The sequence below is a fragment of the Aquila chrysaetos genome, chromosome 6, assembly GCF_900496995.4.
Source record: "Aquila chrysaetos chrysaetos chromosome 6, bAquChr1.4, whole genome shotgun sequence".
NCBI lineage: Eukaryota > Metazoa > Chordata > Aves > Accipitriformes > Accipitridae > Aquila > Aquila chrysaetos.
This window is the reverse complement of record NC_044009.1, coordinates 48,000,665-48,015,943: the sequence shown is the minus strand read 5'-3', so window position 1 is coordinate 48,015,943 and position 15,279 is coordinate 48,000,665. Positions and strand designations below refer to the sequence as shown.

The 15,279-nt window shown below is 34.5% G+C and overlaps 1 protein-coding gene across 8 annotated transcripts in view; it reads left to right on the top strand.

Moving 5' to 3' along the window:
* Positions 1–15,279, top strand: part of LRP1B (LDL receptor related protein 1B) — a 759,343-nt gene that overhangs the window by 675,759 nt on the left and 68,305 nt on the right. For all 8 annotated transcript variants that reach the window (XM_030018329.2, XM_030018325.2, XM_030018333.2 and 5 more), the window contains 5 exons: positions 3,474–3,590; positions 10,775–10,881; positions 11,549–11,678; positions 12,717–12,823; positions 13,739–13,871. In XM_030018329.2, the coding sequence (XP_029874189.1) occupies positions 3,474–3,590; positions 10,775–10,881; positions 11,549–11,678; positions 12,717–12,823; positions 13,739–13,871 (594 nt within the window). The remainder of the gene's footprint in view (positions 1–3,473; positions 3,591–10,774; positions 10,882–11,548; positions 11,679–12,716; positions 12,824–13,738; positions 13,872–15,279) is intronic.

The window sequence follows — 15,279 nt, the reverse complement described above, 5'->3', positions numbered from 1 at the left end:
CATAGTCATATATATTTTGCTTAGTCAACATCTGCTATTGTGTGTTATTGGAGATACTCTATTGAGTAAATTTGTTAGAAGTCATCTGAATGTATTTAGTCTTCTGTGGTTACTTTCCAACTCAGACAATTGTAGCAGAATTAGGAAATGTATGTTTATTAATGAGTGTATGGTGTTTTTCAAAGAACAGTAGATAGAGTTAATTCATGCTTTCTGTCCAGGCAATTAAGAGAAGCCATTAGATTATAGTTATCCTTGCTCACTTTACTCACTTGCTCACTCTAACACTTTACATCAAAAAAAGGCCCTGTCTGAGTGAGAATCTGAAGAAAGCTGTGTGTGATCTTGGGAAGTGATTATAATCTGCTTTAAAGGTTATATGTATTTCAGGTCTTTATTAGCATAATGTGTCAACATTAGTATGACTGCTTTCTGCTTCCTCACTTTTTTTAATACTAATTTTATTTTTAGCCTAAAGAGTCAAAGTAAATTTTTTTCTGATGATGAATATGTTCTTTGAGACATTTGAAGGATGCATTATATAAACTTAAACTTCCTTCAACAGGCTTAGAATTTCCTGTATCCAGCATCAGTGACAGCCTGCCAAGCTGTAGAACAGCTAGCTGATCCTCAATCAAAAGCGAGTTTCTTTTCATTTTGGATTTTATCCCTCTCAAGGCACACGCACGCACACACACACTGCACAATGCACGAATGTGTATATATATGGAATTAAAATCCCCAAACGGCAATGTAGTGCAATTAGTGACAAAATAGTGGTTTAATTCATAGGGATTGATATTTGAATCAAAATGCTTTTAGGGTGCATATGTAATATTTTGGGGTTTGTTTTGTTTTGTTTTCCATTTAAGCCTTCATCCTATTTTCTTCATGCTCATTTAGAATCACTTCTAAAACAAAATTCTAGTTCGGTATGCACAAAAGATGAACCCCAACCAACCAGCAGCTACTTCAGACGGTCACACAAACTTCTGAGAAGGGGCCTTTGCCTGTTACAGTAGATCAGTAAATTTCATAATAATAATTTGAAGAGAGAAATATGAAAATTGAGTTATCAGTACTTACTTCTTTGCCTTTGTACCATTCCTATTTGAACTTTCACATTTTAAGGTGCTCTCGTTTTAAGAAAAATGGAAAGCAATTTAGTGTTGAAAGCAGCAATGACAAAATGTGTGTGGGCCCATGTGTGCTTTTCAGGGTTCCACAATTAAAAAAATTAAGGTCTTGCACTATTTCCTTTGAGATGAGGAAAATCACTCTTTCTCAAAGGTCAGATATTTGTTACACAACTTTCCCAAATCTTCCTCTCTGTTCTTAGTTCTAGTATCCTAGTGTTTTCCTCGGCTCTCATTAATATGAAGAAGGAAATACAAGACAAGCAAATATGGTTCATAAGATATTGTCAAGTGTAAGCTGCTACGAGAGATCAGTCAACTGAAAGGAAGAATAAAGCTTTCAGATTTGTCAAGTGAAGGAGAGAGAGCCTTACAGACATGCAAAATATTTTGTATAAAAAAATAATTAAATATTCCTTTGTGTTTGGTATAAATAGAGTAAAAAGAGAAAGATTAATATTCAAGTGGTAATCATAAGGTTAGACTACACTCAGATAAATTATAAAAAAAAATCCAGCCTTTCCTCACAAGTGTAAAGAGGCAATGCTAGAAGATGGATTTAGCATCCCTGAGAACTAGATAATCCTTTATGAAGAATAAGAAAAGATATATTGCATGTTCTCTTCATCCTAGCAGGTAGCTGAAATGAAGGGATGTCATCTCTGGCTTCTGTGTATTACTGATTAGATCTTGGTATTTCTATTGAATGTGGAAGGATAAATAGAATATAATCTGTCATTAGTCTTTAGGACTCATTTTGTGGGCAGATTGTTAATAGGAGATTGTGGACTTGACTTTAATAAATATAGGATGGATTTCTGGTTTGAAACTTGATCTTTTGCAAAGCTACAGAAACAAAATACCAGAGTGTCTTGGGGTGATGCTTTTGCCTTTTTTTTTGGGGGGGGGGAGGGGGAGGGGGCAATATTTTAGTGGTTTGTAATAATAAATATATTTTAAGTGCTTGCCAGTGCAAGTATTTGAAATGTCATGATTGAAATGTCATAGACTATGATCTTGAGAAACATTGTAGGAAAAAGTATTTTGGGAGAAAACTACTTACAATCACGATGTTGACAGAGAATAAGGAGAAAATGCAAAAGGCAGTATTGTAATTAGGAAATTTTTGAGTGTACACAACTGAGCTGCAACACCATTTACCTCCACCTTCTTGATATTCAAATGTCATTTTGATTTATCACTCTAGTTTCAGGACCACACCTAAAACAAAGTACAAAAAGCAGCAGTTTGGGCCATAGCATCAAATCTAATACCTCTAATTTGTGGTCCTTTCCATTTCACAGGCAGAGAAAGCAGGTAGGTTTAAGCTAGTGTTTCAGTCCTCCTTCATTCTGTCAGTTATTAGAAGTCATTGAGATGTCATGATAGCAGTATGAAGTCTGAACTGACATGCTATGAAATAGCCTAATGGAAATTTAAAAAGTTTCTATTGAAATATCATCACAGTGACATGTAATTTTAAATATGTCACTGAGACTTTAACAAAGCAAACTTTTTTTTTCAAAGAAAATGTCACTGATAACTTTTTAAATTACTTCATTTCATCTCAGTCCTTAGAACATGAAAGAATTACTCAAGAAATAAAAAATATAAATAAAACACAGAGGCAGCTCCTTCCTGCTGAAGGAGTTCAGGATGTTCATGCATCTCCAAGAGGCTTTGCCTACAGTGCTACTCTGTAAACAGGAAAGCTCCTTGAAAATTTACTACATGAAGAAACTTAATCTCAGTGTAGCATGATATGCTTTAGAATGTTTTACTTTGTATAAGTAGACTTCCAATCCAAGACATCAGAAGGTGAAAATTTAAATCAAAATGCAAAGTTTTCTGTTGGGTATGATTAGTCTTAAATTATTATATGGAAGCATAACTTCTGAGAAATATATATTTTGTACATTTTCAAATAAATATTCTTGTGGTTTACTGTGATCTGATCTTTTGTAAAGCAATCTTACAGATAAATTCAAGAAAAAGTCAATGCAGTTTTTGAGATTCAGTGCAATAATACCCTGTCTTCAAACTAATTTGTGATCACTTCTGAATTCATATTTTTTACTTTAAATGACAGTGTATACAGTCTATATTTTAATTTTATCATCAAAATTATGAGCATATCTCTTTTGCTATGAATGAATAAATAGAATCTTAAAGAACCTAGTATAAGAAATAAATTATTTCTGAAAGTAACATTTCAAGTGTTACGGTTGCTCCTTCTTAAATGTATCTAGCAAAATTTCATGTTACTGTTTAGTAGCAGTCTTTCCCATTTTGACTCTTTGACTGCAATGATGTAAATGATACTCATCTTAATTACAGATAAAAAAACTTGTGGGCCTCATGAATTCCAGTGCAAAAACAACAACTGTATTCCGGATCATTGGAGATGTGACAGCCAAAACGATTGTGGTGATAATTCTGATGAAGAAAACTGTAGTAAGTAACTTTTACCTAAGTACATGTTATAAGGAGTGGAGTCAGTTTAGCAACATGTAAGAGGAAACTTTTCAATTTTGATAAACTGCAGGTGTATGTTTTTATATAACGCCATCTGATCTGTTAAAAATCAGTTCCCCAGAGTTGAAATTCTCCAATTTTATTCATTCTGATAAAGAGCTGTAATTCTGTATCAGCTATAGAAAAATGCCTGACCTATGGCTTCTCAATAATCTGGTGAACTCAAAATAAATATTACAATTAGTTTACCTTTGTCAGTAAGTTACATATCCTATTTCATATCTCTAGATAAGAATTATAAAAACTGCTCAGTGATAAAGTGATAAACATTTGTTAACAATAAAGTTTGATCATACACTGCCTGCCCATTACATTCATTATATTCCTGAGATGATTCACCTTGCTTTGTATCGTGGTACGTCCATTTCTATAATACTTAATCACATTAAGAAGTAGATGTTGTTATTCAAAGTAGCTCAGTTAGCCTAGTTCTCTCTCTGAGGAACCTGAATGCCTAGTAGATCTCTGTAATACCACTTTCAGTGAGTTAATTTAGATCTGGTTCTCAGGAAGAAATGACAAATTCTTAACGGTTTTATCACATAATCATTGTCTTTATGAAGTATTTCAAGAGGGAAATTCCGCAAATAGTTCTGAAGTGCCTTCTGTTCAGCTGACAATTTCTGTTTTTTTTTTTTTCTTTTGTACTTAGAAATCCAAGAAATTAATATCTTGTTGTGTAGATAATCTTGAGCGCATATTCCTGATTGTATATCATGAATGTATATTTACTATCTTCAAGGTAATGACCTAGAAAGTTTAATAAATTAGGCATTCTAATGCTGAGTATGTGCTCTCAGCCCCTTTCTCCAGTTTGAAACATGGTGTCCATAGGTACAGGATGTCTGAAGACTAGCTCGTTCTGCCTGAAAGGTTAAGGGGGATTTGTCTGCCTTTTAATTACTCTCTACCTTTGAAAATGTTGTGAGTTACTGCAAGCAATAGTGCTGTAGTTTTCATATGCAAGTGTTTCATCTAAAGGGGAAAATATCATGTGGCTCAGTAATCACTCACAGCCATTTATTGTTATACCCCAGAGGGGGTTTTGACACACAGAAGCTTTCTTAACTTTGTGGGAGATTTTACTTAGGAATTGATTATTAGTGCCAGTGGGATCTTCCATTTAAATACCAAGAAATTATTTTATGTTCTTTTATTCTCATGTAAAAATCAAATAGAGACATGGATTTGCTATAGCGATGTTAATGTGCGTGACTAGATAAATCTTTTGAAAATTTGAAAATTTAGAAAAAAAAACAACTTCCACAAGACATTATTGCTGTTTGCAGAATAAGTGTCAAGCATCATATTTGAAATTGGCCATTTGTGAAGTGAGATTTAGTTATTAAGCAGCATTAATAATTGTCTTCCTTAAAGTTTAGATTATCATAGTACGAAGTGTTTAAAAAAAAAAAAGAAGTTCAATTAATGAGGGAGCAATCTTCTATCCGTTGGGTTTTTTTAAATATTTATTAAGCTTGCCATCTTTGTGTTCACATCAATAATTAAGTTATATATTCAGTTCTTGGTTGTTCTCTAGACTTGTAGGTAAAGAGATCGGTAGTTAATTGTAATGGATGGAATTAGTGAGTTGAGAGTATCCAGACACAGCCAGTGCATAAAACTAAAGGCCAGAGTGGTGAACTGTAGTTTGTGTTAGCTTGTTTTTCATTTTCTTTTGCTTGTCAAATGTATGCTTCACTTCTAACTGTTGAATCCCATATTTTGCTGTTTAAATTAAATACAGTAGGCTGACACAGTTGTAAAATTCAAAATCTTGGAAGCATTGGGAAAATACATAATACTGTTCAGTTGTTTGAAACAGATGTATGAAATTCATTATAGGCTGTCAAGCCACTTATAGAATAAAGTGTAATGAAACAAATATATATGAAATTAGAACTTCAAAAGCATTTGACAAAATATATTACACTGCACATTAAGATAAGTTGTTTATAGCATACATGAATGTACAAAGGGCTTGTCAGGCAACTATATCAGAAAATGAGTTGTTTCTCAAGAATGCAGAATGAATTCATTGAATTATAGAAATTCAGCTCAAGTATTTATGTTTCTCTATATAGTTTCTTCACATGCTCACACAGCATCCCGGTGAAGTTAATCAGAAGCAAAACAGAATACATGTTAAAAAGTACCACATATGGGTGTGAAAAATTATTAGTGGCATAATGCAAATAGTTAGTGCCCGTTATGACTTTGTTATTTACCTATATTTGTCTTGCAGTCTACTGTTCCTTAATTATATTTGGACCCTCCCGAATAAGTAAGAGTTATTAGGAAGGTTATAGGTCCATACTGAGTTAGCATTAAGCAAAGCAGAATGCATTTTTAACTATTCTGAGTTAATATCTTTTTGGAGGGGGAATTTGCTTTCAGAGTTTATTTGAATTTTTAAAAACAAATTAGAGCAAAAATAGTATTTTTGTCTTTCAGGGAACTTAAAAAATGGAAAATTCCATCACAAAGACTATCTTATTCCTGCTGAAAAAAAGGCACCAGTAATGTTTTATTGAATGTAATTAAAGAAAATATAATACACTGAAGCAAAGCAAACATAATAATGCTGTAGAAAGACATTAATTCAATCAGTGTAAAAATATTACTGTTGCTAGAGAATCTTCTCAATGCTGTTTTGTTGCTCCTACAAGTTGTCAAGAAAACAAATTAGTTAATTTTGTCCTGGGATAACTTTGTATCCCAAATGCAATGAGAACTAGCAATTATTTAATATTTAAGTGAAAATGTTTTAAACCAGCGTGTTGAAAAAAACTAAGCTGGAATATCTCGTAATGTCATCTTGAGTGAATTTTGAGTGCACAGTGATGTAAATTCACATTCTTTACATTGCTTAAGATTCAGCTGACTTGGTGCAAGTGAGACAATGGCTAGTGTCAGTTTTCGAAAAGCAGCTAGGTGTCAGTGCTAGCCAAAGGCAAGTATGCTACTTCAGTATGTTAAAATGATGGGTACCAAAGGTTTCTTCTTTTATGTACACCTGCCAGTCTTATGACTAGATTAACAAAGAACTTTCTATCAAAGAACTGTGTCTTCTTTGTTTTGGTGAAATACAATGCTAAGTAAAGTTATTGAAAATAAGTAAAGAAAAGCTGCATTTAATGCCATGAAAAGAAAACCCCACCTATCACCACTTTAATTATCTCGTGTTTACAGGCATTCATTCTGCAGGACGGTCCATGTTACTGGTTTTGGCAGTATTGTAATGGCAAAATATAAGGAAGGGTGCTCTTGTTTTTTTCTCTTCTTCCATTTTGTCGTGTGTACTCTTTTTGACTGGGATAGATTTAATTATCTACATAGTAGCTCCTATGGTGCTGTTTTGGATTTGTGACCAAAACAGTGCTGGTGACTCACTGATGTTTTAGTTGTTGCTGAACAGTGCTTGCGCAGCATCAAGGCCTTTTCTGTCTCTCGTGCTGCCCCACCAGCAAGCAGGCTGGGGGTGCACAACAAGTTGGGAGGCACCAAACTGGCCGAAGGGATCTCCCATACCATGTGATGTCACGCCCAGCAACAAAAAGCTGGGGAAAAGAAGGAGGAAAGGGGGATGTTCAGAGTTATGGCATTTGTCTTCCCAAGACCATCACACGTGATGAAGCCCTGCTTTCCTAGAAGCAGCTAACACCAGCCTGCTGATGGGAAATAGTGAATGAATTATTATTTTGCTTTGCTTGTGCGCACAGCTTTTGCTTTACCTATTAAACTGTCTTTATCTCAACCCACAAGTTTTTGAACTTTTAGCCTTCTGAGTGGCTGTGTGTGGCTTAGCTGCCCTCCAGAGTTAACTCACAACATCATGATAATACTGTTACGCTGATGTTATGCAGATGCATCATACTGGATACTCTGGCTTGGCTTATTGAAAGGTTTCAACTCCAACCCAACCATCTAGTAGTAGTTCTGATGAATACTCATTGATCACAAGAAAGCGTGGCCTAAGTGTGTCCCCTAATTCCTCTAAATCTTTGGGATCTACTGCCAAATGGCAGAATGAATCAAGAGGTCAATGTACACTTCTAACTCATGTTAGTTGAGGTGCTCCTGTCCCATGTTTATATTGCTGTTACTTCTTTTTCTACATGCAAGTTCCATCCTTCCTATTATACAAATTAGTTTCTCTAAAAGTTTGCTTTGTAACAGCTGTTACAAGACATAGAATTCTCACAAGGACCAAACATATTTATCGTGTACAAACACACATAAAAAGTACACTATAAGTTTGAACTTCATATCCTATTTTAAGAAAAAAAGTTATGGGTTTTTTCCCTCAGACTTGTGTATCAGTACATCAGTCTCCTAAAAAATCCTTTCAATTCATGACTTAGTGCAATATCTATGCCTATTAAATGCAAAATTGAAGCCCAAATAGGAAATCAATTTAAATGTTTCTCATGAGATCCTTTTCTTGCTGCCATTTAGGTTGATGACAAATGTCAGTTGGCTCTACAGATTATTTTCAGACTTTAAAATGTGGAAGAAGTAGATCATTTTATGTGCTGTGTTTGAAATAAAATTCTTTCTAATAATTCAAAAATGCTTTTCTCAGGAAGGAGTTTCAGTGTTTTTATAAAGCAGATGCTGAAAGATGCTGTCCTTCATTGGTTATACAGCAGTCTATTAATACTTATTCCTTTCACTAACAGTCTAAGCACTGACGGGAAAGTACTCTTCTGTGTTCATATGTAAATCAGAGAGATGTATTCCAGCAGCAGAAGAAATATTTCTTGCAAACAGAGAATTGAGAAGTTAGCTCATTGTGTACATTTTTCCAGAATCAAATTCCTGTTTATAAATAATTCATTAGCAGTATAGAAAATGTATTTGCTTATATTTTGCAAATCAGTATAGAAACATGACAAATGTTTATTTGCATGTGAATTACTTTTTCCACATATTATTTCCTTTACATGATTTATCATATCGTGAACTTCCTCTTCCTGGCCTGTTGACAACAAAAACAATCAAATGTCAATGATTTGCTAACGTTTATACAATGAGCTTTTGCTTTGAAAAAAAATTCGGAGTCATATGTGTAGAATCTAAGAATCCATATAAATGCTAACCTTTGATCTGCTTAAATATAACATTGCTGGAGAACTGATGCAATTGCCGTAGATCTGCTTTTATTATGACTTTCCTACAACCTCAAAATGAAAAGTTGTGCCTACCTGAAAAATGAAATTTCTCTGAAAAACATTCAAACAGGGTCATTTTGATTTATTTTATGAAGTGAGGAAAAAAAAAAAAAAGTAGCTGAAAGGTTCATTGAAACTATTCCTTACTTGAAACAGTTTTTGATTTTTATAAACCCAGAAAAAAACTAAGTTCAACTTTACCTTAGGTCTGCACAGCGCATGTCTAGTGTATTCTCATATTGGTATTTACCACATTCTTCTGAATTGGAAGCCTCTAATTTTGTGTTTGCTTTCCTTGATCACTATGGTATGTTTTTAAAAAGCATTCATGCTTCCACCTTCCATAGTAACTTCCATAACTTTAGCGTTACCCACTCTATTACTGTCCATTGCTACTGTCTGCTCTCAGTCTCTCCTCTTTCTTTTTTACCTTTCTTCCATTGATTTAGTCAGTCATTTACCATTTGCCTGAACTCTTTTCCCATCTCTCTGTTGAAAAGGTCTTACTAATTAATATTTATTGTTGATTTTACATTATTTACATAATGCAATGTTTACTGTGATGGAAATAATCCCACAAATAATCCTTGTTTGTTTTTTCAGTCCTGCTTTCCCAAAGCTCTCTGGCAAAGTCTAAATTGCATGTAAAGACTTGCTTAAATTCTCCTTGATCCCCACTGCTGCTTTGTTTAATCTAATGGTCCAAAGTCCAGACATTAGCTTCATTTTTTCCAATGGCTTTTGTAATGGTCCTCATTTTCAGGAGGAAAGCACATAGTATTTTGCTAGGGGAATCTTCCACGCTGGTCCTGTTGGCAGTGTTTTGGTGGCAGCAGGAGCGAAAATGCAGAGCTGCGCAGACAGCGAAGCAAATAGGCTGAAACAGCCAACCTCACCTTCTCAGAATTACTCCATCAGTCCCTGCAGCCTGCTTCTCCTGTTTGCTTTGATTGTACCTTGAATTAATTTTGTGTCTACTCTTCCCCTTTATTGTGTCCACCTTTTATAATGAATTCAGACCTCCCTGTGTTGTCTTTTTTCCCAGGGATTACAACAACGTACCCATTTATCACAAAATATCCCACTTAACCTTCCAACCTTTCCTGTCTCCTATCTATCTGTAAGCTCCTTAGATTCTTTTTAACTAACATCTCCCTTCTGTTTTCCTAAAATTACTTGAAAATTCCATCCTTATCCTTACCTTTTTTTTCCTTTTCTGTGTTTTCTAACAAATTAACAGTAGTGATTTTTTTATGAAAGTATACAGTCCATTGACTTTTGCAACCCACTGTATTCCCATTCTGTTAAATCTCTCTAACAATTTTGTCAGTATTTAAGTCAGTGGATTATTGTCATGCTTCCTCCCATACTTAATATCTGGAAGATGGATTTTACTTGAAACTCCAAACCTTACCTCTTAGGGATTCCATTTACCATCTCGATACTATTCCCCTGAATGCTTAGCATGGGGGAAGGTGACTCTTGAGACACATACACATGTTAAAAGGTATGTGATAAATGGTATGCTATTACATGATGGAAAGTCAAAGTTCTGGTTGGTTCTAATGACACTTGGTATTAACAGGTGCAAAATGAATTTCTAATCTGTGGTACATATCTCACAAAACCTGTAATAACATAAATGCGTTGAAATAAATAATATTTATATAGTCAGCATCTCATAATTTTCCAAAGAAATCTGATAGAACTGAAACGAAAGTATTTTCACTACTATCTTACTATATGTAAATGAAATTTAGTTATAAAATGTTATGAAACAAAATCCTACAGAAAAAAAATCCTTATAGTTTGCAAGTTAGTGGTTTTGACTTTGTTATAGTCATTCATTGACTGGCTGGGGGGGTGGTATGTATAAACTATTTTATGGAAATGCTAATAAGCCTAGGGTTGTTACTTTTCTTTATTCAGAGCCTCAAACATGCACTTTGAAAGACTTTCTTTGTGCAAATGGCGACTGTGTTTCAGCAAGATTCTGGTGTGATGGAGACTATGACTGTGCAGACGGCTCGGATGAGGTAGGCTTCTTCCAGGAAAAATATTTCTTTAGAAAATTAGTAGTTTTATATTGTTGGAGAATGGATTCCCACATACGAATATTTTTAAAAGCAGCAATGGGAATTCTACACATTAATCCATATATGCAAATATGTTTACTAAATTAAAACTAAACCTATTGAAATAGTTATCCTAAAAAGAGAACATGCAAATAAAATCAAGTTGTGTTTAACAATCGTCTACATCTTTTTGTCCCAGCAATGATCTGGACCTCTTCCCCTCCTGGAAATATTTTGTGTCCTGGTTGGGGAACCACTCTTTCTACACACAGCAGGGGTGTGTTTTGATTTGGTTTGGTTTGGTTTGTGGGCGTTTTTTGAGAAAACAGTGTAGACTGTTGTGTAGCAGAAGCTCACTGGATAATGCTTTGCTGTTTTTCTGTTCTTTCCTGTCCCTTTTGTCCTTTCTCCTTTCCTGCCCGTGCTGGACCTCAGATGCTTTCCACCTTCTTAGAGGGTGCAAGCCACCTTTCATGAATCGTATCGACAAAAATATTTTATTTCACAAGGCATTACTGTATTTAATAGTTTAGAGGAGTATAGGCTGTCATTTCTGTGATCAGCTGTGTATTTACTAATGTTTATATTAAACTCTTGATCTCCTATATGCTTGTTCTTGTTGTACCAGAGGTATTGTGAAACAGGCTGTTCAAGAGATCAGTTCCAGTGTTCCAATGGTCAGTGCATATCAGCGAAATGGAAATGTGATGGTCACGAAGACTGCAAACTTGGGGATGACGAGAAAAATTGTGAACCAGGTATTGTTTTACATAATGCTGAAAAATAAAATGAAGCAAGGGATAAATCATAATGAAACAAGGAGAAAATAAATCAACAAATCAAAATTCCTTGGAAAGTAGGGAGGAGTGCAAAGAAATCTGAAATACTTTCTCTTTCAAATGTGTATCATTGTGTCTTCCTACTCGTGTTTTGAAAACCCCACTTATGTACAGCTATGCAATATGAAGCGTTTGGAGGAACACTATTTGATTTAATTATGTAGAAATATAATTTGATAATGTATACTCAGTATATAAAATTCTGCTTTGAAAACAGTAATTCGTGGCATGTTACTAAAGCGTCTCTGGGGTTTTTTTGCTTTGTGGTGTTCATTCAAAGTTTACTAGTCCTTATGCAAAGGTTTTCTCTACAAAGTTATTATTTTTGTTCTTATTGTTTTATTTCCTTTTTACTGTCTTGGAAAATGCAGTTGTTTATTTTTTGTGGCAATTTTCCTAAATTTTTTGTAAGCTTCGTCTAGATGGGTGCAACTGATAGAAGCCTATGACAAAACTCCCCTGATTTACAATGTGAAAAAAAAATCCACCTATATTTTAAATAAAACTGGTTAATATGTATTTATTTTAATTGTAATAATGTATACTTTCTGAAACCATGGTTTCTTATACATTTAGCTTATTTTATTATAAGCACTTAGATAACTTTAGCCTAACCCTAAGCCCATTTTAAAGAAAGCAATTTTTTTAATATACTCATTCTATGAATATACGTATGTGTGTAGTTACCATTGTTACCAAGCATAAGGAAAACACAAAAAGAAATTTCTCAGTGATAAAACACAAATATCCTTTCAGTATCATTATACAGTTTACTTAGGATGCAACAGTTCAGTTTCGTCAAGTATTTCATTGTAGTTTATGAATGTTTGGAAAAGCTCTGGTCGGCTACAAATACATGTTTGCTCACTCTGTTAACCAGATGAAAACATTAAATTATAAAGCAAGTTATTTATAAATTGTCTTTTTCTTAATGCTAAAATATGTGTTTGTAATCAGCATCTCCAACCTGCTCTTCAAGTGAGTACGTGTGTGCAAGTGGAGGCTGTATTTCGGCATCTTTGAAATGTAATGGGGAGTATGACTGTGCTGACGGATCTGATGAGGTAGCTGACAAATTTCTGTTGATTTTTTTTTTTTTTTTTTTCCATACAGTCTGGCATGAAATTTGTTAACAGTTTTAGATCTGAAAATATTTAAAGGGGCAAGTGGGTTTTTTTTGCATCCATTGAACACTGTCAGATAATTTAACGCCCGATTTAATTCCCTGGTAGTTACACTGTTAGTTTGCTCTGTGTCCACCTTTTGGAGTAGACAAATTTGTTTCCCCTAAGTCAAAACCTGAGTGTGGTTCTGGGGGAGTTTGCTTCAGAGACTGCTCCACACTGCCAGTGTGGACAAGTTTGTGTCACAGTTGGCTCCCTCTGTCCTCTAGATTCATCTAATACAGTCCTAGCAGGTACCTCAGCCTCTGTAGGTCTTCATGCTGTGCTCTTCCTACATGTTGCACTGTTGATAACTTCTTAACAAATTACCACTTTCATGAACAACTTCAAGAAAAAAGATCAAAAATAGTTGTTATTTCTCAGAGCCATAAAGGTGCCAGTTAGAGTGTGAAGGATGCCTGAGCCAAATGCTACCCAGTGCAGGTGAAGACAACCCACTCCAGAGGTTTCTAGTCCTGATTAATCTGGATATAAACCAGTTTGCGCTAACTGGCCTCATGTCCAGGGTTGTTTCTTGCAGGGCAGTTGACTTCAGAAACGTAAACATAGCTATCGTTTCCATTGCTAATACTGAGCAACATAAAGAAGTAATACCAGAACATATATAACGTGTGGTTACAATTTCACTTGGACTTCAGGAACTATTTAAATTGCACGTTGTGCTGTCAGGGACAACTTTATTGTATTAAATATGTAGGACAATGAAAAACAGTGTTGGTAAATTTTGTTAGGTTTGTCTTAAGTATGCTGTTGTTCTCATTCATTAATACTTAGTTCATATCTGTATTCACACAGATGGATTGTGTAACTGAATGTAAAGAAGACCAGTTTCGATGCAAAAATAAGGCCTACTGTATCCCTGTCAGATGGCTTTGTGACGGGATCCACGACTGCGTGGATGGCAGTGACGAAGAAAACTGTGGCCAAGGCAAGAGACACTTTTCTTTAAAAGGCTTACTTTATTGGGGTTTTTTTATGAACACACGTTAGAAGTTAGTGGTAGCCTGGCCATTCTGAGTGATGAAATGAAAGCTCTGTGACTTCTTTCAACAAAGACAGTATAGCAGCTTCACGAGCAATTTGCAAGATGAAGCAAAACTTACATTGTTTATGCCTCACAGCTCTTTGTTCCTTCTTTGCATTTCCTTCCCCAAGGACCAAAAGGTTGTGTTATTACTGGAAACATATTCTGTCTCATCAGGGAAATCAGTAATAAGTCCAGTTAATTTACAGTTTTACAGGCAACAATAAATTACAAAGCCGTGCAATATAATGAAAAATTGCTAAATAAGTAATCTTAAGACCCCAGTTTTCTGTTTGTTTCTGTGGAGATGAAATGTTGCAACTACCCAGAACCCATAAAACCACATTTTGAATTCTTGCTCTCCATAGAGAGCAGAACTGTGCACATAAGTTGATTCACATGAAGCTAAACACTGTTCTTAGACTTTCGGGCTTATGATTAAGCTTCCAAATATGTTTTTGAGAAATACATCTGTTGATCTGATTCTCACAGTTGCCGCTGATTTTTTTAACTGAACCTTGCTTCAGCTACTAGGCAGTAGCAGTGTAACTCTGCACAAAATTCTTAGTAAGTGTAGTAATTCAATAATTGTGACAAACAAAGAAATTCTAACTCAAATTAAAGAATTTTTTTTCAAAAGCAAAATTTTACTCAGCATTTTGTCAGCTTCATGTTTTTTCCAGATTTTTCTTCTTTCCTTTTCTTCACAGTGAGTAGTTATGTGTCTTAGTCATCTACAGTCACATGATATGTGTCTAACTTCAAAAGCATAATGCAGTACAATAATAAGTAATAATAATCAGAGATGAAGCAAGCAAATACGGAGTAAAATATCCTTCCCTTATTTTGTTGTAAGTCTATTAAGCAACACTTACCAGTAGAAAAAAACAGAAGTTATATGGGATGATTAAGTTTGAAAGAGAGACCAGAAAATGAAGAAAATAGGAAGAAAGTTCCAGAGATGTTTAGATGCAAAGAGAAGAACACCATATTTGGAAGTGTTGAAGAATGAATTGTTTTAAGAAGACTGAGATAACAAAGTTTTAAAAACTTTCTAGTCTATTTTAAAACTGCTTTTAAAATATCTGGACTGTATCTCTTTAAAAACCAATGAAGTGTAAGTAAGTAGTAATGCGCTTATTTTATCTGAAGCCCACATTATTCTTTGGATAGCATAATGGAGCTTCTGTGAACTGCAGATTGCTTATAATGCAATAACAAGCCTTTTGCCTAGTTGGTTATTGCTATAATACTTTGCATTTATGTCACAATTATGATTTCTGTTACAGAAATCTATTCTATAAAGGAATTA